This window comes from Oryctolagus cuniculus, chromosome 9 (genome assembly GCF_051225735.1).
Source record: "Oryctolagus cuniculus isolate XC-2025 breed Fujian yellow rabbit chromosome 9, ASM5122573v1, whole genome shotgun sequence".
In the NCBI taxonomy this organism is placed as follows: Eukaryota; Metazoa; Chordata; class Mammalia; order Lagomorpha; family Leporidae; genus Oryctolagus; species Oryctolagus cuniculus.
In genome coordinates, this window is record NC_142875.1 from 188451 (window position 1) to 215920 (window position 27470).

At 56.1% G+C, this 27470-nt stretch overlaps 1 protein-coding gene across 4 annotated transcripts in view; it reads left to right on the forward strand.

Annotated features, from left to right (window-relative positions):
* Positions 1-490: 490 nt before the first annotated feature.
* RASA3 (RAS p21 protein activator 3) overlaps positions 491-27470 on the forward strand; it is a 122698-nt gene continuing 95718 nt past the window's right edge. The window contains exon 1 of one of the 4 annotated variants that reach the window (XM_070048522.2): positions 491-647. In XM_070048522.2, the coding sequence (XP_069904623.1) occupies positions 593-647 (55 nt within the window). In that variant the 5' untranslated portion in view covers positions 491-592. The remainder of the gene's footprint in view (positions 648-27470) is intronic. The other 3 variants (XR_016212641.1, XM_070048524.2, XM_070048523.2) reach the window with 3 other exon arrangements.

A 27470-nucleotide genomic window follows, 5' to 3' on the forward strand; every position in this document is an offset into this window, starting at 1 on the left:
CTGCCCCTGCCGCACCAGGGAGGCTGGGGCTCCCTGTGGGCCGCCCAAGGGCCCCGGTTCCCCCTCGACCCCCGCAGGTCGTTGGCTCTTGCTTGGGGTTTGCCTCTCCGGCAGTTGAGGTTGGGCCCGGGGCTTTCCCTTCCCGGTTTGATGTTTTAATTTCTCTTCTTCCAGAAGCCTCGCGGATGTCAACAGCGGGTCTGGGCCCCGGGCGACCTCCGTTGCTCTCTTCCGCCCGGAGGGTCTCCGAGCCGGGTGGGCCAAGGCCGCCTCAGGTCGCCCCGCCTGGCCAGGCGGGTCCCCAGCGATCCCGCCTCTTAGGCCCACCCGCCCCCAGAGCCGGGACCAATGGGAAGCTGCGGCTGGGATGTGGGCGGAGTCTCTCAAACCCCGCCCCCCAGGAAATCGGCCAATGCGGAGCAGGGCCAGGGCCGTGGGCGGAGCCCCAGTCCTCGCCGCGGCCCTCAGCCAATGGGTGGACGTGTGGGCGGTGCCGGCGGCTGGGTCTGGGAGGCCGCAAAGCGCGACGGAGCGCGGAACGCGGGGCGCTGAGCGCGGCGCGGGCGCTGGGCCGGCGGCTCCCAGGCGCAGCATGGCGGTGGAGGAAGAGGGGTTACGCGTCTTCCAGAGCGTGAGGATCAAGATCGGTGAGTGCCCGCGGCAGCCGCCCAGGGAGCCGACCCTGCGCAGCTTTCGGCCGGTGGGTCCGCCGCGGAGGCGCCCTCCTGACTGCGCGCTCCCGGAGAGCCGAGCGGCCAGTGCCGCGTCCCCCACCTCGCCGGGGCCGGGCGGGTTCCTCCACGCCGGGGCGGGGGTCGCCTGTCAGGGGGCGTGCCTGCCCGTGTGTGGAGTGTGTGCAGGGTGTGTGTCTCTGTGTGTGCACGTGCATGCGCGAGCATGGGCCTGGCTGGACAACTGCACTGCAGGGGTCAAATTCACTGGGTTGGGGTCTCGCGTCTCCCCTTGCCACTTGGCCCGGAAGCTTCCTTTCTGGGGGCTGTGGATGCGCCGCTCCATCTTTGCGTGGGCGGGCGGCTGGCTGCTGTGTGTGTGTGTGTGTGTGTGTGTGCGCGCGCGCGCGCGCGTGTGGTGATGTAGCCTCTGGCTGACAGCCTGGAGCTGGCCTGACAGCCACCTAAACCGCCAGCACCTCCCCCCTTCCATTGAGAGCCGACCGTGGGAGCTCACAGTCACAGGGCCTGCCATTCAGGACCAGCTTTTCTCTGGGCAGCAGGAGTGCGGAGGGAATGACCAGGGAACCCAGAGTGGGCTGGGAGGAGCATGCGGAGGGCCGGCTCTGGACTTCCTGCTTCTATCTGGAGAGGCTCCCGCCGTTGTTTTGCCTTGGGACAGTGATAGCTCCCCCAGCCCCCAAACCCGGTGGTCTCCTGGAGTGACATCGATGAGGGGTGGGATGGGGTTCTCAGGACCGACCCAGAGTGTCCCGTCCTGGTGCCTGGAGGTCCTTCTGCCCCACTGCCCTGTGCACCACATCCTGATCTATTCCCATGGGGGGAAGGGCCGCCAGGAGCTGTGCCAGGCACCAGTGACATTCGATGCTGCCCGAGGGATTCCAGCCACACGAATCAGTGTGTTTCCTGTCTGCTTTATTTGGTGCACAGATCATCGCGGGGTCGCTGTTTTGATCCTTGGCCCAGGGCACTGCAGATAGGAAGTGGCGGCCTGTGAGCTGTGATGGGAGCAGGAAGGGACCTCTGCTCACAGGGGAGCTGATGGGCGTCTGAGCGCGTGGGCAGGGCAGAGGCCAGTCCTGGGTCAGTTCTTTTGCTCAGTGAGTGGGCCCAGTGGATTGTGGGGGCTGCTGTGTCTCCTCACCCTCGGGGAGCGGGAGCGGTTCTGGGGAGATGGTGACTGGGGAAGGCGCCTGCCCTTCAGCCTCAGCCTCAAGGAAGGATTCCCATGCAGAGTTCAACAGAAGATTCACTTCTTTCCAGAATGTCCAGGGCGCAGCTTTGCTGGCCTGCCGTGCTGTTTGTGGGAGAAGCTGCCTGATTGGGCTGCCTCCCCCTCCCCACTGTGCACACTTTGAAAAGCTGTGAAATCCCCACACAGTGGAAGCTTAACCCAGTGCCCAGCGACTGGGGTGTTGGTTGCCTCTTGTCCCATGTGGGCACTGGGTGTCACTTGGTCCTCTGGTGTCCCTTGCCCCTTGTGTCTGGGAGCAGCAGCTGTGAGCCCTGGCAGCAGTGCACATGCACCTGCCCCTCTCTCCCCCTGCGAGGCTGGCTACAGGAGGGGTGTCTGTGTCTCGCTAGGGGGCAGGGGTGCGTGGGGAGCACAGCTGTGCATGCAGAGGTGAGGCACATCCCCAAGTTTGAGGCAGAAATGGTTGGAGGTGTGTTGCTGAGAGGAGGCCTGGGCCGAGGACTCTGCCGGCAGGCTGGGTGGGCTGGGCTTAGCCTTGTTTGGCACTCCCACTGGCAGAAGTCCCCCCACCCTTGGGAAGACCCGTCAGTGAGCGGGGAGCTGGGGGCGCCCCAGCCGGCTGTGGTGTGCAGAGCTCGTCACCTTCCTTCCCCGTCCTCCGTCTGTGGCCACCCTGGACTCTGTCTTCTCGTCTGCCTGAAGCCTCTGGCGTTCCGCGGGCTGCAGCTGGCCTCTTGCTGTGCGTTCACCTCGGGTGCGCGGGGTGCCCGTGCAGCCTGCGGTGACTGTCGGGGTGACCCCTGCAGGCTCCTCCCCCGTCCCAGCCTGGTTTTCCAGCAGGAGGTGGTGGTGACTTCTGCATCCGGGGAACTTGCTCAGCTCAGATAAACACCCCGGAAAGGACAGGGAGGAGAGCAGTCCCCACAGTCACACATCAGCAGTGTCTCTACGGTGCCACCTTAAGAAAGGACAGAACTTTGGGGGGGGTGGGGAGAGCTTTTTTAGGAGTGGGAGCCTTGGCTTTCTAAACAGGTTTGGACTGTGTGCTGCTCCTTGGGTTCATTCAGAGGCTAATGCTGGGGAAGATGGGAAGAATCCCTTCCTTTTTCGCCTTCCTCTTTCGTTTCCCTTCCGCACTTTGCCAATGAGATGACACAGAAGAAAGCAGAGTAAACGTAGATGTTTTTCTGGCCATTGGCTGGAGCCCTGGTCCTGCAGAACCTGCTGCCCGCATTCGTATCTTGCTCAGCTCTTTCTTTGCACCCAGCAGTCAACACTGGGTCATCACGGGGGTCTGGGTGTGCGTGGGCCACGTGAGTGCCGCCCGGAGCAGGTGTGTGCTGTCTCTGAGCCGCCGGGCTGTGAGGAGCACTCTGAGAGTGCTTGGTCCTACAGTGCTCCCTGGGCACTGCCAGTGATGTTTTCCGTTGCCATAATATTTACCACTTGTTTTAAAAAGTGTCATCTCTGTTGATAAACATGTTCAATAAAGAGCAATAGTGCTTCTCTCAAGCTGTGTAAAAAATGGAAATAAATCCGTAGCCCTGCATTCCAGAACCAGGAGCTGTCTCTTGAGCCGCCCGAGTGTTAATGTCATCGTGCCGTCAAGCTGTGTTTGGGTGCCTGTGGGCCCTGGGGGCTATGCTCTGCCTCCGCCTCTGCTGCCACACTTCCTGTCACTCCTGGGTCCTGCCCCCTCCCTCCTGCCACGTCATGCTCCCCTGAGCACTCACGTTCCCTCCTGTAAGATTAGAACTGTCTTCAAACAAGGGCCAACCGTGAGCACCAAAGCTGACAGCGCCTCCCTCAGCGAGCTGTGGCCATGCCCTTGGCCTCTGGGAGCTGGGGGCCAGGAGCTGGCCACCTGCAGACTCAGCATCTCCCTGCCCCAGCTGCAAGCAGAGTCTCAGCAGGACAGAGAGGCGGGAAGGGCGACCCGGCCTGTGCTGCCCTGGCGTGGAGGTGGCAGTGGGAGGAGCCTCCGTTTTTCTCAAAGGACTCCTACACGGGATGTGTGAGGCCCTGGTCTCAGCGTGCCGCAGGTGGCGTCCTGGCTGAAACAGGCGTGCAGCAGCCTGTTAGGTGGAAGTGGTTCCTACAGGCCCTCACGGTTCCATGGCTGACCTCAGAGACAAGCAGCGTTCCGTGGATCCGAGGCTGGGACAGCAGCGCTCTAGCTTTGCCGTTGGACAGAGCAGGGCAGGGCTGGGCTGGCCACACGTGGGTCTTGGCATCAGAGATTTTAGGTTCTCCTGAGCGCTCTGATGCTAAAATTAACTTGGATATTCTCTTAACCGAGCTCAGCGGGCGGCCTGTGCTATTTTCATCCCCGAGGGTGGTGTGCATGACTGTCTGTGTGTGCAGAAGCCGAGGTGCTGGGTCCGAGGGCCGTTTTGGCCAGAGGCTCCAGTATTTGCTGGGCGTGTGTTGGGAGGAGGAGGGATGCAGGCTTAGGAGGGTGCTGTGAGACTGTTGTTTAATTCCATTTGAATTCTCACAGTTCCATGATGTTGACACTGAGGAAGGGGGAATCATTGGAATTAAGACAGGCCCATTCACCCCGCCTGTAGGTGCCCAGCTGGGGCTTGCATCCTAGAATGGGCTTGTTCCCACTGCTTCATGCTCTCTCCTGTCTTTTCATTGTGAACCTGAGTGGGGGCATTAGGAGGGCTGGGGAAGAGAAATGGCCACTTTGGGAACAAGAGGCAGTCGGTGTTCAGGAGGGAAGGAAGGGCCACTAGTTTGTATGCCTGGGCAGTGGGGTAAGGCACTGGCCAGGGGTGTCTGAGGCCTGCCGCTGACCAGAGGGGCAAGGGAGAGCAGAGGAATGGTGATGGCCAGGTCTTGAGATTCAGAGGTGATTGAGCAGGGTCATTGGCATGTCTCTGGCCCTGTGGGTACAGGGCGGGTGGACCTGTGGTTGGACTGGGGTGCAGAGGCCTCAGAGGTGACCCTGTGGATGCAGTCACTCAGATGGCAAATGGCCTTGCAGAGGCTTCTCCACATGCTACTGTGCGTCGCCACAGAATCTGAACGACCACTCCATCCCGCCTTGCCCCGAGCCACAGCGCTCCCTCCACGGAGTCTTCCTGGCGCTGCCTGCGTCACGTTTCAAGGCGGCACACCACGATTTAAACATGGCAGATCCTGAGTGCACAAAGGAGGTGGAGGCACTGGTTGGACACAGCCACAAGTGAAGAGGTCGCTGCCCTTGTTTTGTTTATGAAGCATGAGATGTGAATTTTGCAAGTGGCACTTGAAGGCTAAGGCAGCTGAGTGCCTTGGAGATGGTTCTGGCCTGGCTGCCATGGGGACTTGTTAAAAAAAAAGATCAGCCCCGTTCAAGTTCACAGTTTACTTGAGCAAGAAGAGGTTCTAGGAGGGGCAGCGGCACTCTGGAGGGAGAGGCTCAGAAAGCCCCACCTGGACCAGGTTCTATTTGTAGCTGAGAACAGGAAGTGACCTGCACAGCCTGGCTGACGGCAGTGGCATCTGTCTTCTGTGGTCAACTTCGATAGCTTTCAGCCTGTGACTGGCCGCAATCCAGCTGCCTGGTTAGGGGCCCACCCTTGGGGTAGGTCACCTTGTGTTTACACGTCAGGTAGGGTGTGCTTCACTGTTTGCAGAGGCCCCTCGGGGCTGACTGCGTTGTGGTTCAGCAAGTCCCCGTTTTGGTCATCTCAGCCTTCAGCAACTGACCAGAGCCACGAGCATCACAATGCCAGAGTTTCCAAGATTTACCAGTGTCAGAGCACTTACTGACTGACATTTCACGCCTTTGTTATCCCAACGGTAATCAGACCACTTTTTTCTGTACAAGTACGTACAACTCTTGGGTGAGTACAACACATCGCCAAGAAGGTGAAGTGCGCGTTCCATCAGGAGTCAAACAGCTCTGACCTCTGGCATTAAAGACAGGTCAAGGGCACCTGAGACCTGTCTTTGGGGGATGATGGTGGCCGAGGACCCCGGAGCTCTGCAGGATGGTCGGACCCCGAGAGGTGCCCAGCTCTGCAATTAGTCTAGTGACAAACGTCCTGGCGGTGTGGAGCTCCCTCCGTGCAGCACGAGGTCAGGAGCCCCTGGAGCAGCCAGGTGTGCCCTGCGAGACGGCACAGGCTCCTTTCAGCTGAGCCGTTTCCTTGGTGTTTGTGCTGTGTCTAGAGAGGCGGCAGCACCAGCCAGCCTGTGACCACGCTTTCAGGAGAATCCTACCGGGAGCAGAAAAGCACAGCGGCTGGTTTTGTTCAGCACTAGGCGTAAGCCTCTACCTGGGACAGGGAGAAGACCGAGCGCCTCGCAATGCTCGCACGACTCTCAGGATGAGCCCCCAGGAGCCCCGCTGGACCCTCTCCTCAGCGGAAACTGATCCGCCTTCCTCTGTCAGGATTTCAGTAACTGGCCCCTTGCGCCCCAAGGGAAGTATGTGGCACTTCCAGGGAACTGCTTGGTAGACAGAAGCCAGGCCAAGGAGCACGAGCTGAACCAGTGCGGAGGCGGGGTACAGCAGGGGAATTCTCCACAGCCAGGTTAGCCCCGGGAGCTGGGGGGTCTGGGCAGCTCCTGACCACAGTTCACAGGGACCACTGCTCTTGGCTGTAAGGGTGATCGCCATGCCTCCTGGCAAAGGACCACTGGGTTTACTCAGTGACGACAAAAAAGGAATCACTGGTACCCACGCAGGTAGCTCCCGAGTCTAGAGCTTGAGCCGCCTGGAAGCACAGCACACCTGCTCAGGTAACCACCCTGACAGATTTTCTTTTCTTTCTTTCTTTTTTTTTTTTTTTTTTTTTTTGTTAAGTTCTCTTCTCTTCTCTTTTCTTCTCTTCTCTTCTCTTCTCTTCTCTTTTCTTTTCTTTTTTAAGTTTATTTGACAGGTAGAGTTACAGACAGTGAGAGAGAGAGAAACAGAGAGAAAGGTCTTCCTTCCATTGGTTCACTCCCCAAATGGCCACCATGGCCGGCGCGCTGCACTGATCCAAAGCCAGGAGCCAGGTGCTTCCTCCTGGTCTCCCACGTGGGTGCAGGGCCCAAGCACTTGGGCCATCCTCCACGGCCTTCCCGGGCCACAGCAGAGAGCTGGAATGGAAGAGGAGCAACCGGGATTAGAACCTGGCACCCATATGGGATGCCGGCGCCGCAGGCGGAGGATTAACCAAGTGAGCCACGGCTCTGGCCCCTGACAGATTTTCTATACTTGTAGTAAGCATAGGAGAACAGAGGCTAGCGGTGTTTAAAACAATAGGGATAACTTGCAGTCCCACTTTGGGGCATCAGGGCATCTCTCGTTGGGCACACAGAGAGAATCAGGACTTGTGGAAATTGCCTGATTTTTTTGATTTTTGGTATTGGTCGATGCAGCCAGCAGTGTCTTGCTGAAGCATCAGCCTTTGCTAAGGCCACCCACAAATACGGTCCCAGGGATTCTCCTGGCAGGAAATGGAAGTGGCTAGCACAAAGGAAGTAAGAGAGGTAGGAAAAAGGACTTGTGTCAGCAGAGACATCCTGGTCCACAGCCTTGGGACGGCTGCCACTTCCTCCGCTGCTGTCTGCTCCTGGAGTCCCCTGGGTGTGCAGTCCTGGAGCCTGCAGGGCCCTGGACATTGTGAGGAGTGACCCTGAGGGTCACCATTCTCAAGCTGTGCTGCAGGCGGGAGGTGAGGAGCCTCAAGGACAGTCTTCCTCTGATGTCACCTCCATAATGCCAGTCTGCAGGCTCTGGGTCCTGAGAAGTTGTCTGCAGTGGGTGGATCATGGGAAACCGCTTTACCTGATGGAAATACACTCGGCCATATGATACCTGACAGCACAATTCAAGAGGTTGGGAGATGCATGGGCCTGCTAGTAACTGATTCCTAAGGCCAACATCTGTTTCCCAGGAGCAGTAGACCTGACTACCATTTACAAGGTTTTTTTTTTTTTTCAAGATTTATTTATTTATTTGAAAGGCACAGTTACAGGATGGCAAAGGCAAAGAGAGTGAGGGAGAGAGATCTTCCATCCACTGGTTCACTCTCCAAATGACCATAATGGCCGGAGCTGGGCTGATCTGAAGCCAGGATCCAGGAGCTTCTTCAGGGTCTCCCACGTGGGTGCAGGGGCCCAAGGACTTGGGCCGTCTTCTACTGCTTTCCCAGGGCATAGCAGGGAGCTGGATCGCTAGTAGAGCGGCTGGGACTCAAACTGGCCCCCATATGGGATGCCAGAACTGCAGATGGTGGCCTTACCTGCTATGTCACAGCGCCGGCCTCTAAACGTTTATTTTTATTTTTATTTTTGAGAGAGCTTTCCTATTCAGCAGCTCACTCCCCAGATGCCTTCAACGGTTAGGACTAAGCTGGAAACTCAACCCAGGTCTCTCCTTGGGGGCGGCAGAGACATAATCGTTTGAGCCATAGCTGCTGCCTCTTATTGAGCTGCAGTCGGGAGCTAGAGCCTGGCACTGAACCAGGTACTGCCGTGTGGGACACGGGCATCTAAGCTACCGTGAGAAACGCCCGTCCCTGCAAGGCTCTGCACAACAGGAGAGTCAAGGACTTGGAGGGCCAGGCCGCTGTCCAGGCTTGTGATGAGCCCGCACTTGGGCTGGGTCCACGTCTGTTTATGCCAGCTTTATTTTCCCGAGACAGGCACATGTGTTGTACTGAAGAGATCATCGTAGCAAAGCTGACTTGGACCACTATTACAGCATTTATTGAAACTGCATATTTTCATAATTTTAGTAGTGATTGACTTAACCTGTAAGCCTGCCAGAGCCTTTCCTTGGTATCCAACCAGTTCTGGTTCTGCCTGATTTGTGTGAGCCCTGGGAAGTGGCCATCTGTTCCCTTAGAGTCCAGGAATTCTTACCCAGGCCGCTGGTGTCAGACTGTTGGACACTTTGTCTTCAGTGCACTCTTGCTACCAGTGTTCGGCCGCTCGGGAAATTTGTAAGTCCTATCCCATTCCCATGCTAGTCGGCTGGACCGCGTGTAGAGACCCTCTCACGAGATTCCTCTTCCCTCCCCTTCCCCATCTTCCCTAACCCTGACCTTACATCCTCATTCCAGTTGGTTCTTTGCTGCCTGTCTTCCCATCCTAAAACAGCCCAGGTACTTTAAGACAAAATTTGCCTTCTTTCCTGTAAACAAAACAAAACCCAATACAACATCTTCACCCTTTAGCCTTTATCAAAGACACATCTTACTCCTTTCTATTTCCCTGTCGTTTTTTCTCATTGTTTCTGTTAGTTACATGCACACATTAAACCTTTAACCCGCCATGACTTCAGTTTCCTGGGAACGCCAGAAAACCATCTCCACATTGGTAGTCTGTGCATCACAATTTCTAGAAGCAATTTGTTGATTAGAGTGTTTCATGATGTCACAGATAGCTTTAGTCTATTTGCAATAAACAATGTCCAAGTAGGCAACATTTTATGTCTATCCCTGTAGGTTTTCACTTATTGTGCAGATTTCCCTCAGCTTCAGCTTTCATTTTTTTTTTTTTATTTGACAGATAGAGTTAGACAGTGAGAAAGAGAGACAGAGAGAAAGGTCTTCCTTCTGTTGGTTCATTCCCCAAATGGTCACCATGGCCGGAGCTACGCCGATCCGAAGCCAGGAGCCAGGAGCTTCTTCCTGGTCTCCCATGCGGGTGCAGGCGCCCAAGCACTTGGGCCATCCTCCACTGCCTTCCCGGGCCACAGCAGAGAGCAACCAGGAGGAGGAGCAACTGGAAGAGGAGCAACCGGGACTAGAACCCAGCACCCATATGGGATGCTGGCACCGCAGGTGGAGGATTAACCAAGTGAGCCATGGTGCCGACCCCTCAGCTTTCATTTTTGATAAGGACTGGTTAAGGCCTTCTGCTGTGGAAACTTCATCTTACTGTCTAGTGGATTGCTTGTAACCACCGTTTTAAGTCATTTTTTCCCACTAATAAATTTTATAAGATGCAAGCTTATTTTCCTGTTAATCTAGGTAAGAAAAGTAATGCCCCAGTATTAAATACACTCATAATGCTAAGAATCCTAAAGAGAGGACTTATTATTGTTATTACCTACCAAGATTACCCTAGTAATGTAAACCTCAAGCATTGGGTCAGTTAATTTTCTGCAAGACTGCTTCATTTACATACATACTTATTTGTTTACTCTTAATCGGTTACACCCTATTGTCCTATATATAGGACACATATAAAGACTTAAACTGAGCAATAGATGTACCACTTATGTTAACCTTGAATTAAATATTGGAAGAAGTGAATACTTAGGGCTTACTGGGGGAAGGCCAGTTATATCGCACTCCTTGATAATTTGCCGATACTATCAGGAGACAGAAAGATTCCCTATATGCTACACTTGAAAGCATACAGCAATCAGAATTCTCAGCAGAGGCCTGCATCCACGTGTGAGTGTGGGCCACCCCACACAGAGGAATCCCATCACGGGTGGGCCAGAGGGTTGCTGGAGAGAGAGACCTCCAAACACGGTTCCTAGTGAAAAGAGACCTCTTCCATTCTCAGCCTCTTTCATGAGCTAGAGGGGGCACCTTAACCAGATAAATAAGTGAGGTGGGGTCTTAGCATGCAAGAAGACTCTGGGGACTTTGAATTTAAATTCCATGTGGTCATCATGGTGGCTCCTCCTTCCCAGTCCCAGATGAGATACAGGTACATCCTGGGAAGGTGGGCAGATCACACCGACAGTGAAAAAGACAGACAGTAAATTGCAGGGATTCCATCACCTAGGCCTCACGATGTACCTGCCTGGTTACATCATGCCGGTAAAGGTAGTGTCACAAGGGAGAATACTTGAAGCACAGTGTGGCTTTCTCCCTTCCTTCTCCCGTCCCCTCTCCTCTTCCCCCATCTCCTCTGCTCCTGTCCGTCTCTGGTCTCTGACCTGCCCTCCTCTCCTTTCCCGAATTTCCTCCCTCTGGTCGCCGTCTTCCTTTCTTCCCTTCCCTTCCATGTGGTTTAAGCTCTTGCTTCCTTCTCCCCTCCCTCCCTCCCTCCCTCCCTCCCTCCCTCCACCTGTTGCCTTTCTTTAGTCTTCGTCAGTGTGTACCCCGCTCCCTTTCTCTCCTCCCTCCTTCCCTCCACCTCTGCCTTTCTTGCCCCTCCCGTCCTCCCCTCACTTCCTTTCTCGTGCCTTCATTTCCTCCCCTTCCCTCCTCCTCTCACAGCTTCCTCCCCCATTTCCTCCCTCCCTGTCCCCCCCATCTTCCTTCGTCGTCTTCAGTCCTTTAACCTCCTTCCTTCCCTTTTTGTCCTCACTCCCCCTGCCCTGTCCTTGCTCTCCTTCATTTCCCCCTTGGTTTCTGTCCCCCACTCCTTGCCTCCCCTCGTCCCTCCTTGCCTCCCCTCGTCCCTCCTTTCCTGTTTCCCTCCTTCCCTTCATTTCCTTTCCTTCCCCTTCCCGCCTCCCATTTCTTTTTCCCTTCTCTTTCCTTTCTCTCCTTAAAAGACTGATGAATGTGTTTGAAAGACAGTGACAGAGAGACAGACCCAGAAATCTTCCATCCACTGGTTCACTCCTCAGGTGCCCTCAACAGCTGAGGCTGGGCCCAGCTGAAGCCAGGAGTCAGGAACTTCCTCCTGGTCTCTCAAGTGGGTGACAGGGACCCAAGGACTTGGGCCATCATGTACTGCCTTATCAGGCACTTTAGTGGGAACCCGAATCAGAAATGGAGGAGCTGGGACTCAAACCTGTACTTTGACACTGGATTGGTGCTTCAAGTGGTGGCTTAACCCCCTGTGCCACGCCTAACTCCTGCCTAATATCTTCCTTCTGGATTTCGGGCATAATACCCACCAGTGGGGCAGCACTGACTTGTGCTCATCCAAGCTATGTCTTGAGTCCCGGGTTCTCTCCGGTGGAGGTGGTCAGGTGGCAGGGTTGTGCTGACGTGGTGTAGACAGAGACTGCACAGACAAGTGAGTGATTTCCCTAGACGTCAGTCCGCTTTCGGAAACAACCCAGTTACACTGGAATTCAGTAGATTTTCCACAGCACATGGAACCTGCAAGGAACGCTCCTTTCTTAAAACTGACTGGGATAAGCCCTCTACCAACTCAGCAGCTACTTTGAAACAGTAAATTAGGTTATGCCTTAAATATGGGCCTATTCCAGTCTTTGTAGGAAATAGTCCTTGGTGCACCGTTAGCTCAGACTCTTCCATAAACAGTTTGCTTTCTAAATACACTTGCAATCTGGTAGTGAATCTCTGTCTGCAAGACTGTGCGGCAGACTCAGCAACGCTGGCAGAAATACCCTGGAATCAGGAATTCAAAAGGCTTTCAGCTCCCACAGGAGAAGCGACAGCACAGGGAGAAATAAACCGCACCGGCTACCTGACTGCCTGATGAGGGCCCTGGGAGTGAAGCCTTGGGGCTTCCTTGGGGGGCCTGACACAGAAGTGGGCACTCCTTTGCTACTTGCCTGGCTGGCTGAGAGCACAGGGCTTTTGGTCTTGGTTTAAAATCTGTGTAAGTAGGTGCTTTTGGTTCTTGTAGCTCTAAAGAAATGTGCCTCCTTGTGTTTGCTAAGGAAGCAGTATTTTGTTTAATCTGTTAAATGTCTCCATGTACCAATTAAAAAATATATAACATTGGCCGGTGCCACGGCTCACTAGGCTAATCCTCCGCCTGCGGTGCCGGCACCCCGGGTTCTAGTCCTGGTTGGGGTGCCGGATTCTGTCCTGGTTGCTCCTCTTCCAGGCCAGCTCTCTGCTGTGGCCCGGGAGTGCAGTGGAGGATGGCCCAAGTGCTTGGGCGCTTGCACCCGCATGGGAAACCAGGAGGAAGCACCTGGCTCCTGCCTTCGGATTGGCGCACTTGGCCATAGCGGCCATTTTTGGGGTGAACCAACGGAAAAAGGAAGACCTTTCTCTCTGTCTCTCTCACTGTCTAACTCTGCCTGTCAACAAACAAACAAACAAAAAACAAAAACCAAATATATCATTGTTGTGAGGTTTTTGACCCTTCCTCTGCTAACTTACCCTGCAAGTGAGCAATCCTTTGCGGATTAGAGCCTCCTCACTGCTGCCGCCGGAACTGGGCGTGGCTAAGGCGCACGCTTTCTCCAGAAAGCTGCAGTTCTGGGCATTTGTTCTTAGACACGACGCTGGAGGAGTTCTAGACTCCGGGATCCAGGTGAAGCCTGACTGTCCCAAGATTCTGCACACATCCAGGGCCCATCCAGTTCCGCCAGGGATGTATCAGTCACACACACCCTCTGGTTTAAAAAGCCAAAAAACCCAAAACTTAAATGCCCTCTCAACATCCGTAAGGGGCCCAGTGCAGGTAACTGCAGAACTGGGGTGCCCGTGAGTCCAGGGCAGGGTCGGAGCTCGGTGAAGCAGGAAGTGCGGGATGGAGATAAAGGAGAGATGAAGGTGGGTGCTCATGGTGGCTCAGCTGGCTGGGAGTGCCGCTTTGGGTCCTGCTGGCTGCGCCTGAGCTGACCTGGGGAAGTCACCGTTCTCTCCTGCTGGCAGGGACCAAGCAGGACGATCAGGGGCTGTGGGATGCCCGGCAACCACATGGTGGTTTTTTGACGTAGTTTGAAGCCCTTATTCTATTCATCTGGGTAGACTCGGGTGGGTGGTGGGCATGGCTGGGAAGGATGTGGCTGAGGTTACTGGGCTAATATCATTTCAGCCCTGGGTCAGAGGTCACTGCAACCAGGGTCCCTGCAGGTCTGGTCACAGCTGTGCAGCAGAGGTCACCGCAGCCGAGGTCGCTCTTGGCTCTTGGGGCTGGGCTGTGCAGTGTAGTAGTCAACATGGCCCCACAGCCCTTAGGATGTGGCTCTGTGCCCGTGGTCATTGTGGCAGGGGTCCCTCCTGGGGACCTGGCTATGGGACAGTGGCTACCATGGTTGATATCTCTCTAGCTGTGTTGCAGTGGTCATTGTGGCAGGGGTCCCTCCTGGGGACCTGGCTATGGGACAGTGGCTACCACGGTTGAGATCTCTCTAGCTGTGTTGCAGTGGTCATTGTGGCAGGGGTCCCTCCTGGGGACCTGGCTATGGGACAGTGGCTACCACGGTTGAGATCTCTCTAGCTGTGTTGCAGTGGTCATTGTGGCAGGGGTCCCTCCTGGGGACCTGGCTATGGGATAGTGGCTACCACGGTTGAGGTCTCTAGCTGTGTTGCAGTGGTCATTGTGGCAGGGGTCCCTCCTGGGGACCTGGCTATGGGACAGTGGCTACCACGGTTGAGATCTCTCTAGCTGTGTTGCAGTGGTCATTGTGGCAGGGGTCCCTCCTGGGGACCTGGCTATGGGACAGTGGCTACCACGGTTGAGGTCTCTAGCTGTGTTGCAGTGGTCATTGTGGCAGGGGTCCCTCCTGGGGACCTGGCTATGGGACAGTGGCTACCACGGTTGAGGTCTCTCTAGCTGTGTTGCAGTGGTCATGGTGGCAGGGGTCCCTCCTGGGGACCTGGCTATGGGACAGTGGCTACCACGGTTGAGGTCTCTAGCTGTGTTGCAGTGGTCATTGTGGCAGGGGTCCCTCCTGGGGACCTGGCTATGGGACAGTGGCTACCACGGTTGAGGTCTCTCTAGCTGTGTTGCAGTGGTCATGGTGGCAGGGGTCCCTCCTGGGGACCTGGCTATGGGACAGTGGCTACCACGGATGAGCTCTCTCTAGCTGTGTTGCAGTGGTCATGGTGGCAGGGGTCACTTGTGCTCTTGGGGATGTGGCAGAGGAGCAGTGTTCACCATTTCACCATGGCTGGGGTCACTGAGCCCTGGGGCTGTCACCCCAATTGGTGTAGTGACACAGGGCAGGACAGTGACGGAGACCTAGGCATGGTGTGTGTGGTAGACCTAGGTGGCTGGGTGGTGCGGTGACCACTGTGGCTGGGGTCACTCCTGTCTGTGCACTGTCTCTGTTGCTGTCAGCTGCCAGGAGCAGGGCAGGACCATGATGGAGACTGAGGCCTGGGAGCTGGGTCTGTGCTGGTGCCAGAAGCAGGTGACCTCCGGGTGACCCTGGGGCGCAGAGGCCTCCACCACAGGAGTGCAGCCCGGCCAGCATTCAATGAACAAGCGGCAAGGGTGAAAGCCAAGTGCAGTAACTGCCGGCTGAAAGGTGAGACCAGGTGACGTGCAGCTGTGTGGCGTGCGTCCTTCGGAGGCCGTGAGACCCGGGGACTATGGGAAGTCCTTCGGGAGAGGGACTCACAGCCGCCCCTCCGTTGGTGGAGCGACAGGAACACTCATGCAGGGTGAAGGACAACAGGTGAGCTCTGGAAAAGGGAGCCTACGACCGTTGTGCGTGCGCATCTGCTGTGTGTGAAGACAGGTAAACGACCTGAGGACGGAAGAGCTGAGAAGTCACAAGAGTTTTTTTTTTAAAGATTTTTTTTTTATTAATTTGAAAGGCAGAGTTATAGAGAGAGAGGGAGAGACAGAGAGAGAGGTTTTCCATCCGCTGGTTCACTCCCCAAATGGCTGCAACTTGAAGCCAGGAGCTTCTTCCCAGTCTTCCACGTGGGTGTGGAGGCCCAAGCACTTGGGCCATCCTCTGCGATTTCTCCAGGCTGATTAGCAGGGAGTTGGATCAGAAGTAGAGCAGCTGGGACTTGAACTGGCACCATACGGGATGCCGGCACTGCAGGCAGACGCTTAACCCACTGTGCCACAGTGCCGGCCTCCCAGAACAGTTTTAGAGATTGAAGGAGGGTGGAAGATTGCTGAGGCCTCATTGAAGAAGGCGTTCTCTGAGTGCGTCAGAGGAGACGGCTGCATCGGAGTCCCTGGGACCCCATGTGCAGCCCAGCAGAGAGGATGGGGCTGGCTCCCAGGGGCGCCTCAGGCTCTGAGCAGACTGACTTTGTGTCTGGAAGGCTGTGACATGGAGTAATGTTCTGTCACCTGCAGCAGAGGGCCCAACATTTTTCTTTGAGTGTAAGAAAGACGTTCGAACTTTGGTCCAGATGCAGTTGTCATAGTACCTGGGTGCCTGAGGGATGAGGAGTGGCAAGTGTCGTCCCCGTTTCCTGGCTTCACAGTTGCCTCCTGGGCCTGGAACCCCAGGAAGTGGTTCTCACATGGGGGTCATTATCTGGAGCACCAGAGTGCCTGGAGGATTTTGGATTGAGTGTTTTGTTTTTGCTAAAAATTACAGATCAACACGACCATGGATCAGAACCAGAGATTAGACATGTTAGTGTCTGGAAGCATTGGCTGTGTTGAGTTTCCGTGTTGGTGGCAATGCTTTTCCTGGTTACAGAAAGGTCCTCTGGTCCAGGATCACAGGAATGGCCATGGGAACCACCTCCTCCCTGCCTGCCCTGGTGCCACCAGCATTCCCGGGACTGTGACAGGAGTCTTTGCAGTATTTCATGAAGTTCATTGTCCTAATCATTAGTGTGCCTTTTTCTGGAGTTTGTTTTCTGAGCTTGGTGGTGTCCTTAGCTCAGCATGGGTCTAAATTAGGTGTGATCCATACCAGACAAGTTGTTTGCACTTGTAGGAGCCGGTTTCACTTCCCTGTCCTGTTCTATCTGTTTTCTGAGTGAAGGAGCCACCGTGGGTGATCCCACACTTAGTCCCTCACACAGTGGGAGACACGCCCCGCCCACCATCAGCCCCTCACACAGGGCAGGGGACACATCCCAGTCAGCCCCTCACACGAGGCAGGGGACACAGTCCCTCAGGGAGCGGGAGACACATCCTGCCCATGGTCAATCCCTCACTCGGCAAGAGATGCACCTGCCCTTGGTTACCCCCAGCCCTCATGCAGGGGTCATGTCGCACTCAGTCTGCTCCGCAGGTAGCAGGGGGCATCAACATACGGCTCTGCATCTGCCCTGCAGCTTTGTTTTTTGGGTGGGTATGTGTATTTTTTGTTTGTTTTTTTTTTTGTTTGTTTGTTTGTTTTGTTTTGTTTTTTTTTTCATTTTGAGGAAAAAGATTTCACTTTCATTTTTAGATCTTGTGGTTTCTCTTTTTCATCCTAAATCCAGTTCTAGAAGGTACTGGAGCATCCAGTTTGCTCTTTATTTCCTGTCCACCAGTGGCTGTGGGAAGAATGGATGGCCCTGGCAGACCCCGGTCATGTTGGAACCTGGCTGTGCCTGTGCCTAGAAGAGGGAAGACGTTTTAACCCCTGCTGCTCTGAGGCTCTGAGACGCTGAGGGCCTGCATGGTGCCGGGCATGCACCTGGACTCAGGACCAGGCTGCCACAGCTGCTGAGTGTCCTGGGGGACCTTTAGTTGCCAAGGCGCAGGATTTGTGGCGGGGCAGGAACCCTCCCCTTGGGTTGTCAGCTCTCTTTCCACCCGAGGCCCCTTTCTTCTTAGAGGTCTTTCAACCAGCGTGGACAGCCTGGCCTACCCAGAGAGCGAAGGCCTTGGCATTGACCGCTGGTCCTGCTGGAGGCAGTGCTGGAGCAGAGAGGCCAGGGCCCAGAATCAAGACTCACCTGCCTGGAATGCTCACTTAGGCTGTGTGTGGACGCAGGGCCAGCCGCTGGGAAGGCAGCTCCCTTTCTTGCACTGGTGCCTGGCTGTCGTTATGTGGCTCCATCTGAGTGGTTTCCTCCCTTGCTCACCTCCGGGGCCAGGCCTATCCTAATGCAAGGAAAGCCCACCCCTGTGAGGTGGGCACAACTCGTAGCTGGTGGGGCTCAGGGAGCTCAGCTCAGGCACTTTGAGGCTGGTTCAGCCCCACACCTCCTGGGCATTTCTTTATTGTGGCCCCGGCAAAGTTGGGGTTTTCCAAGGCTGGTGTCATGTTCCAGGAATATGGACTGTTTGGGAAAATCCATGTGTGTGTATATGGACCCTGGGGCCCTGCTGTGTTGGGTTCCTGTTCAGAGGTCTGGAGTGGGACTCATTTTCCCACGGCCTCTGGCCTGGGCTGAGCTGGGGAATTCCGGATTCTTCAGACAGCAGCTGTTGAGCTTAGCCTGCCCAGCGAGCCCTGCTGGCCCTGCATGGGGCTGACCCTGGTGGTGGGGGTGGGGGCGGCACAGCATGGGAAAGTGGCTGGGAGAGACACTCACCCCTCGTCCCTGCCGACCTCCAAAACTCCCACTGCTGAGGTCACCATGGCTGGGATCTTTGTTATTGCAGAGGGGAGCACGGGCCCATGTGCCTGGGCTGGGCAGCTGAGGGAGGTGCGGAGGTGGGCACAGGCTCCAGCCCCCAGCCCCAGCCTGACTCTGCAGAGTGGAGGGAAGCGGCCCTGGCTGGAGGTAGGGAGAGACCTCAGAAGCATGCTCCTTCGAGTCTCGCTGGACCTCTGCCCCAGTGGCACCGGTGAAGTGCACAACTGAAGGTGGCCCTGAAGCCGGGGCCCGTTTCAGGGGCAGCAGACACTCTGCCAGCACAGGGCATCCAGGGTTCGAGGGGCCACAGAGCGGGGAAGCTCTTCTTCGGGAAGCGGGGTTAGGTGGAGGGAGGGGCCCCAGCTTTACTTTCCAAGGAGGCCGTGGCGTGGTTGTGTGTGCACACGCGTGTATCTGCACACAGACACTTGGGACTGCCTGCAGGGCAGAGGTGTGCGTGGCAGACTGTCCCAGTCAGGATGCAGCCCCCAGCGGCTCCCACTGCCTTTCCCCTTAGGAGCCCCATGGCCGGTGTGTGCTGAGCTGCGTGGAGTTTACAAATTGTTCCTTGTTATCAGACGGCCCCCCTCCTTTTCAGAGTCTGACATGGGTGAAGCTGCAGACACACCGCAGGCAGTCACGGGGCTGGCCACGTGGGCGCGGCCCCCAGGAGGCTCTAGGGTCTGTGTGGCTGCCCTGTCGCCAGGCCGTCTGCACCTGCCTTTCCTCTTCCTGTGACTTGAAATCTCGTCCCGAAGCTGCTTTTTGATTTATACATATTTTGGATTTGTGTAAGAAGCTGTTAGTTTTTAGGCCCACAACTCAGGTTTGTTTCTTGCAGTTTCTCCCCGCTTGCTTCTGACCTGTTCTCTCGGGTGGGAACATCCGAGCTGCTGCCAGGGAGCCTGGGAAAGCCTCGGCACAGTGCCTGGAACGCAGGGGGAGGGGCCCTATTCCTGGGACAAACTGACACCATGGGCAAGTAGTCGAGAGCCTCTCCCTGCGGGTGCCAACAGGTGTGAGTGTGGGTCCCTGCCGGCTAGGAGGTTCTGATAGTAGAGTCCTCCCTCGGTGCCCCGGGCAGCCTCGTGGACAGTTTGTGTGGGGCTTGCTTTAGACCAGAGGTTTCTGGTACAAGCATGGGCTGGTGCAGATGCCTCACTGGAGGGAGGCCAGGAGGTCCCTGGGGGCAACACGTTCCTCTGAGCCAACGTGGTTGCCGGCTGCAGGTGGCTTCCCATTGCACGGGTACACAGCAAGAGCTCCCTCCAGGAATCACTCCTGTAACGTGCCAGGAGTCCCCCACGGGCCCCACCTTCCGCCACCTTCCGCCCTCCCCACTGCCGGCTGTGTGCAGAGCGGCGTTCAGTACTTGGACAGTGGAAAGGCAGGGCCGCATGATAGCAGGACACACTCTCCACCGTGTCTCTGCAGAGTTGTTTGTTTTTCACATTTATTTTGTTTCCGTGTTTTCTTCAGGGGAGTCTTTTTTTGTAAAAAGATTTATTTATTTATGTGAAACTCAGTTACGGGGTGTGGGGGGGTGGGGAGATATCAATCTTCTGTTCATTGATTCACTCTCCAGATGGCTGCAATGACCAGGGCTGGTCTAGGTTGAAGCCAGGAACCTGGAACTCCATCTGGGTCTCCCATGTGGGTGCAGGGGCCCAAGCACTTGGGCCATCTTCTGCTTTCCCAGGCCATAGCAGAGAGCTGGATTGGAAGTGGAGCAGCCAGGACTAGAACTGGTGCCCATATGGGATGCCAGCGCTTCAGGCCAGGGTATTAACCCGCTGCGTCACAGCGCCAGCCCCTAGAGTAGCTGCCTTTTAAGAGCTGCCATAAGGCAATGGTGAGAGCCTGTATGCTTGCTGTGTCCATCACAAGGATGAGTGGCAAAAGGTTATTTTTCAAGGGCCCCCCCAAAGTACTTCCAGGTTCATTCAGTGGGGCCTGCAGTGGTTACTGGGATTCTGCCAATAGGTGTCTCCCTGGCCCTCAGGAGCCATGGACCGGGGATGCCCCAGGATATGCGGAAGGTGTAGGCCGTGCTTTCCAGGAAGTTACCAACTCAAGACTCACTAGGACACACGTCACAGGATCGCTCGTGGGAGCACAGCTGGGGGCTTTCCATTCCCCGGGAAAAGGAGCTGCTGTTATGCTAAGGAAGCCTCACCGTCCAACTGCTGCCCTGTGTGCCAGGAACAGGCTGCACACAGGACCATGCGCACACACACACCGCCCTCATGCAAGCACATACATCAACAGGCACGCACACCTCACACGTGTGCACATGCACACACATGTACGCTCAGCCCCACGCTGAGCAGTGTCTTTTACAAATCTGGAAACTCACTGCAGATGATGGAAATTGTTTGCAGAATTAATTTTCGGTTAATGAAGTGGCACTGTTAGGAAGAATGGAATGAACCTGTGTCTGTCTGTCCTGAGGCAGTTTCCCTCCTGTCCAGGAGGCTCCGATGGCCGTCAGTGTGTTGCTGGAATCGCCTGCTCTTGGTGGCACTGGCTGCTGTCACGCCGGAGGCTCCGTGGGGCCTCAGCATGTGGCCTTTTCTTGGACAGCAGAAGGGCGGCCCATGGGTCTGTGGACACCATGTATTTACGCCTCACGTGTGTGTATTTCAGAGGCTCAGTTCCCTCTTGTAAATGCCAGGCCTGGCTTACAGGGGATTGGGTGTGGGAGGCGAGATGCAGTCACGCAGAGGGGCCGGCTCTGCACAAACCGCGTTTTGATTTGTGTCTCTCTTCACTCAGGAGGTTCCTGTTCAGTCCATGGGGTTCTAGTGTGGACAGGCGGGTAAGGGGCAAGAGTGGAAGGGGGGCCCTCAGAACACATCCGAGAGGCACTGCCCAGGGCCGGGTGAGGGCTGTCCTGAGTCTGGGGCTTTTGGGACATCCATGGGGTCTGTCATCCGTGGCTTGCTGTCAGGACACACAGAAAACCAGGAGGACTGAGGAGCTGTGTGGCATCCTGTGTCCTTTGTCCTCGGTAATGGCAAACCTGTCCCTGCTCAGCCGGCAGCCAAGGCCTCTGCCCAGGTCACAGCTCTGCTGCACCGTCCAGCCCCAGCACTTGTCCAGTGCCGCGGGGTCTCTGAGCCCGGCGCTTTGCCTCTCAGGCACATCTTGTGTTAGTCATGGTGGGGGTGCTGCTGGCATTGAGTAGTGGAGGGGAGGGGGCGGCACAGCCCCCTGCCATATGAGGGGCAGTCCCAGGGTGTCGGTGGTGCTCAGGACGAGAGCCCCTGTGGCCCTGAAGGATCCATGGGAGGAGAGAGTGGGGACACAGGTCAGACACCTGGAGACTGCAGGCTGGGGCTGGGAGCAGGTGTCTTTCTCCACATCTGACCAAGACCATGGTGGCAGGAGGAAGGGACGCTGCCCGGTGGTCGGGGTGGGCGAGACCTGCCAGGGTCATGGGAATGAGACTGGCCTGGGTGTGGCCCTGCCGCCAGCTCCTCGGGTCACGTTGGAGCCAAGTGAGGCTCCGAGAGGGTCTGGGTCTGTGTGGGTCTCGGGGTTCGGGGGGCCAGCCCCTCACTCCCGTGCTCAGTAGAGGAGATTGCTCAAGATTCTGGTGTTTTCCCGACGCACTCAGCTGCAGGTGACAGCCTCTCGTCCTCACCGGCTGTGTGAGCTGAGTTAGCTGCTGCCTCCCGCCCCAGGGCTCCCACTGTTCCCTCAGGGTCACAACAGCCTCCAGGGGACCCTGGAAAGCCCCAGGCCTCTGAGCACAGACCCTCTGTTCAGCGGGTGCTCAGTCACCTTCTTTAAGCTAGAAGAGGAATCACACACGATGTGGCTCCCGTGCACGGCAGCTGCGCAGACGTGGGTGTGCTGGCCTGCTCCTGGCAGTGCATGCATGGACAGGAGCCTGGGGAAGAGCCGCCCCTGAGCACGTCGGGTGCTGCGTGACAGCTGTCTCCTCCTCCTGGATCGTGCTGTGGCTTTCCACACGACCCTGCTCTTAGGACAGGCAGTGGGCGTTGATGAGTCGTGAGCTGCTCTGTGGACTGCTGGAGATTTTTCAGAGCAGGCAGAGGCCTTTGTGCGTGGAGCACCTGTCTGGGCAGAGCGGAGTGGTGTCTCAGCCCCGCCGCGAGCCTGCATGCAGCACTGTGTTCGTTTGCCCAGCTTGCATCCAGTGGAACTTATCTGACCGTGCTCGGGAAAGCTCAGCTCACAGTGGGATGAGGCCGGTGGGTTTTGCTGCAGGATGTGAATGAAAGTGGCAGGTGTCCCCTTGGAGGCGGTTGTGCCCCTGAGGGCACAAGGGAGGGAGCCCGTGGAGCTGCCAGTGGGTCTGGTGTTGATACATTGAGAGACCTTGGCTCTGTGGCTCGTCCTGTGGTCTCTCCACGGCTGCCCACGTCGGCAGGGTAGGGGTGGAGTCCCTGGCTCCGCTCCCTGCTCCTCTGGGTGGATACCGAGCCTGGTTCCCCTCCTTGTCTGTGCTGTGGCGATGGGCTGCTGGGAGGCCCTCAGGCTTGCACAAACGACTTGTTTGGATTTTATTATTTATTATTCATTTATTTGGAGGCTCTCAGGCTCATACGAATGACTTGCTCATGTTTTGTTAAGGGAAGGAGTCACAAGAATGGTGACGAACGAAGAGAAAGTTTGCTTTTGCAGGTAAACCAGCTGCGCACTAAAGCCCAGCGCAGGGCAGCCTGCAGCTGAAGGAGCAGACGGAACAGGTGTGGGCACTAGGGAAGGGCCGGGAGGTGCTGTGAGGAGCCCCACACGGGCAAGGCTGAGGATGAGCCAGACTCCTTCCAAGGCGGCGCTGGACATGAGTGTGATAAAGGAAACCCCAGGAAGTGCAGAGCAGGAAGTTCACACGTGACAGGAGGAAGTTCATTTTAAGCCCCCAGATGCATCTGTGGAAGATGTCCTGTCGTGGTGCCACGGCTGAGGACAGGGCGACTCCCTCCGTTGGGGTCCCCCAGTGCCAGGCAGTGTCTGCCTGGGACATCGTGAGTGCTGAGTAACCCTGCATGGAGTAGATTAGTGACTGTAGCACACGCCAGCCAGTCTGTGATGTGCGGTTTCCGTCTTGGAATCAAGGCAACAGATGCTGCCGGTATGATTTTCTCATTCATTAGCAAGTCTCTTTCTAATTTTAAAATTTACTTAATTGGAAGAGAGAGAGTGAGCGAGATAGAACTTTCATCCTCTGGTCCACTCTCCAAATGCCTGCGGCTGGGCCAGGCTGAAGCTGAGAGCTCAATTTTGGTCTCCCTTGTAGCAGGCAGGGACCCAGTTACTAGAGCCATCACATGCGTCTGTGTCAGCAGGAGCTGGATTGGAAATGGAGCTGGGACTTGAACCCAAGGGACTCGGGCATGGCTTCACTGCTACCCAGAATCTCACTCTGTGTGCCTCTCTGTCGCCGTTTGTCAGGGGCAACCCAGTAGTGTCCTGCATTCCCTGGGACTTCCCTTTTGTTTGTCCTCAGCCGGTCTGAAGTCACAGCACTCAAGCTGGAGCTGTGTGCCCTCCACAGGTGGGGCCCACCCAGAAGGAGCCCTCCCACCCCCAGTCTCCTGGATGTCCTTAGAGGCAGGGCCTACGCACAGGGCTGTGTCCTGGGACGGAGAGGGACACGGTGAAGCTGATGATCACAGAAGGAAGCCTCTGGGTTCAGGAATTGGTGGTGGATTAGGGTGCACTAAGCCTTACTAGGGTCCCGCATCCTACAACTCCCGTCCTGGAGTGCGGGTCAGCCTCTGCCAGAGTGGTCTGGCCCTCCCTCTGTGCTCTGTGCACCTTCCGCCCTCGCCACCTGCTGTGTGCTCCTGGCTCCCTCTCTTTGCTCCCTCCTCATCCCCTCCTGCTGGCCTGTGAAAGGGTTAGGGTTAGGGTCAGAGTTCAGAGTTCAGGGTCAGGGTCACTTTCCTGCTGGGCGGCAGCCGCATCCTCTCTGCCCTTAGAGACCTGAGGGTAGGTTGCAGTCCCCACCCCATGGCCTTCAGACTGCCTTCAGCATCACCTTGGGGGCTCAAGGTACAGAGGTCGGGCCCCACCCCACCCACAGAACCAGACACGGAGGGTGAGAGTGGCTGTGTTTCCACAGGTCCTACAGGGACTGCGGAGGCTGCCGCGGTGAGAACCCTGGCCTGAAGCTTGTGGGTCTCTTACAGTGTTGCAGGTTGTCACCTGAGGGCCCCATGCTCTGTCCCCAGGCTGCAGTGCTTAGAAGGCAGCCTGACCTGCCGTCCAGGTGCTGGGGTGTTTGCAGAGTGTGTGCAGCGTCCCATACAGGCCACACGAGGCCACGCCTGGTGACTTTTGTCTCCTCCACTGAAAAAGTTCTTTGGAACTAGAGTGAGGGCTGTCCCTCTGCCAGTAGCATGGACTGGAGATACTTTGGGTCAGCCGTGTTCTGCTTTGAAAGACTGTTCTTGTGCCTTCCCCCAACCAAGCCCTGGGGTTTCACTGTCCCCTGTAACAGGGTGGGATGTCTGGTCCAGGGGCCACATGAGGCCCATGGAGTCTTGGTTTGGCTCTGCCAAAGCAACCACATGTGGGACTGGAAACTCAATAAATCTACAGCAGGTGCATTTTTAGGTTGATAATTCTATACAGCCCACAACTAATGTCATCAATATGCAGGTATCCTTGGCAGAAAAAAGGCTCCCAGCCCTGCAGTGGAAGCATGGTTGTTTAAGTTGCAAGTGGCGAGGGGGGTGGATCCTAACTACTGACCTTAGATGGAGGTTGTACATGATCTGCATTGCATTTGAGGTTTATCAACAGGTTGCAGTTAGAGGCCAATATGGAGGGAAAAAGAGTTACAAGTGCCATGGCGGGCCTGGCGTGGTCCAGCATGGTAAACCACTGCCTGTGACAACGGCATTCTGTCCTGGAGTGCCAGGAGTCCTTGCTGCTCCACTTCCAATCTAGCTCCTTGCATTGCGCCTGGGAAAGCAGCAGAGGATGGCCCAAGTGCGTGGGCCTCTGCACCCACGTGGGATCTGGATAGAGTTCCTGCATCCTGGCTTCAGCGTGGTCCAGACCCGGCCTTTGTGGCCATTTGTAGAGTGAACCAGTAGATGGAAGACCTCTCCCCCACCCCTTTTTTCTCCCTCTCTCCTCCCTCCCTCTCCCCCTCCCTTTTTATCACTCTGCCTTTCAGATAAATAAATCTTAAATGTCATGGGAAACCCTGTTCCTGGGGGCTCGGCAGGCCTAATTCTGCACAGGGCGGGAAGTCTTTCTCGCGTGTCAGCAGGGCATGGTTACAGCGGGTCTGTGGCATCAACAAGCTGTGTTGTGCATTGCAGTTTTAGGGCTTTGCCTTGAGCAGCAGCTGTGATGATAGCCTTTGTGTGCATTGCCCGGTGGCTGAGCGAGGGTCGGCGGGTGCAGGCCCAGAGAAGCCCACTGCTCAGAAGTGGGCCGTGAACTGGGAGACCCAGTGCTGGGCTGAGGCAGGGACACTGGTGCCAGGAAGCGGGCAGGGTGCCCAGCTTTGCTGTCCCCCTCTTCCTGTGCTTAGGTGTCCTCTGTGGACATCGTCCACTGTCAGCCCACATCCTCTCTGTCCTGGTGCCTTCAGGTTCCCAGTCCCCACCATTGCCCTAACCACCAGACCCTGGTCCTGGGGCCTTCCTGCCTGGTCCCTGGCCCTGGCCTCTGCCCAAAGCTGTGGTGGAATGGGGGTCCCTTTTGTCAGCTTCTGCAGGGTGGGGACTGGGGAGCTCTGACTACCCCATTTCTTAGGTCCAGCAGAGCTAAGGTGGGAGTTTTCTTTGGAATCTGCTTAATTCACGGAAAGTCAGGAATGGCTCTTGGTTGAATAATGAGACAGCCGAGGGCTCGGATTCCCAGGGTCAACCCTGGAAGCAGTGTGGGGGCTGAAGCCGAGTGCGAGCCCAGGGTGCAGGCCTGGGAGGTCGAGTGCCCCGAGCCCGGGACCCGTGGGGGCAGTGCGGGCGCGGCAGGTACCGGCTGCACTCGGGTGCGGCCGAGGGTCCCGCGGCCGCGCTGCGCCCGCTCACAGCCCGTGCGGTGGGACTGCTGTCAGCGGCGGCTGGGCGGACGCGCCCGTGCTGGCCGCTGGCCCGGGGAGCCTGTTTTCCTAAAAAGGCGCGCGATGAACTCGCAGCTCGCCGCGTGGGGACTTGGACAGGCATGCCCAGTCAGCGCCAGCCTCAGCCAGGGCGTGCGGGGCCTGCTCGGCCCGCGTTCCCGCTGCGGCCTCAGACCGGGGCGCGGGGCAGGGAGCCCGGCCCGCTCTTCCGTGCAGCTGAGCAGCCAGCTGGCTGTGTCCAGGGGGTGCTGCTTTCGTGGTTAAAACGTTTTAAAAATAGAACAGCGTCGACTGGGACTACAGAGCTTTCTGCAGCGGGGGGAGGGCAGTGAAATCCCTGGAGACGGAGCAGCCCTGGCCGCTGCACCCGGAGTTCCCGAGTCACTGGACCCGGCCCCGCCCCGCGCCCCCACTCCCGGGCAGGGTCTGAGTGGCTTTGTGAGCCTGTTTGGTAGAATGGGCGTTTACTCACAAATCTCCAAATCGTGTCTCATTTTACAGTTTACAGCGTTTTACAGAATTGCTTCAATTACCGTCAATAAAAAATTGACTCACTTTTTGATATAAAAGGAAGGAATAGTTGGCAAAAGAGAAATTTGATCCAGTCCAGTTTATTTAAGATAAATTAATTTCAAGTGCTATCAAATTTGTAAGCATTTCTATGACAATAAACATAGTGCATGCTTTGTAGAAATTTTCATAAAAGCTACTTTTGAGTTTTCAAGAATGAAAAACAAGTTACCCCCCATGAGAGGACCTCAGTGTCATGTGGTGTCTTATGTCCAGTTGGTTATCTCCATCCTTGTAACTTGCTGGATATGTTGTGTGTGCTTGTGTGCTTACTACATGCTAAACACAGCACACACAAACATTGTGTGTGTACATGTACTTACTACATGCTGAACACACACGCATTGTGTTGGAATGTATACTTACTAAATGCTAAACACACACAAATATTGTGTGAATGTGTACTTACTAAATCTAAACACACATTGTGTGTGCATATGTCTTTACTAATGATAAAAACACATGCAAAACATTGTGTGTACATGTACTTAGTACATGCTAAACACACATGTATTGTGTGTGCACATGTACTTACTAAATACTGAACACACACAAAATCCTGTGTACGTTCTCCGTAGAAGTTTGTTCCATGCGTTTCTGTGTCTTGCCCAGAGTTCCTCGTCCAGCTGCTTTGGGTCCCCCTCCCCTGCAGGGTGCAAGCGCCTGCTCTTCTCTCCTGCACCATGACCCTGAGCTCTGGGTCGGCTGTGACAGTGTCAGCTCCTGCGTGTGGTTGGGCTCTGTCCTGTAGCTGCTGCCCCCAACTCAGGTGCAGGGTGGGGCAGGATCTCCTGCATAGAACATCTGATTGTCTCCTTTTTTATTTTGCTGTCATAAACACTGATCTTTCACAAGCTCGGTTTTATGGATGACTTCCTTAGGAGAACTAGAATATTGATTTTTTTTGCGAC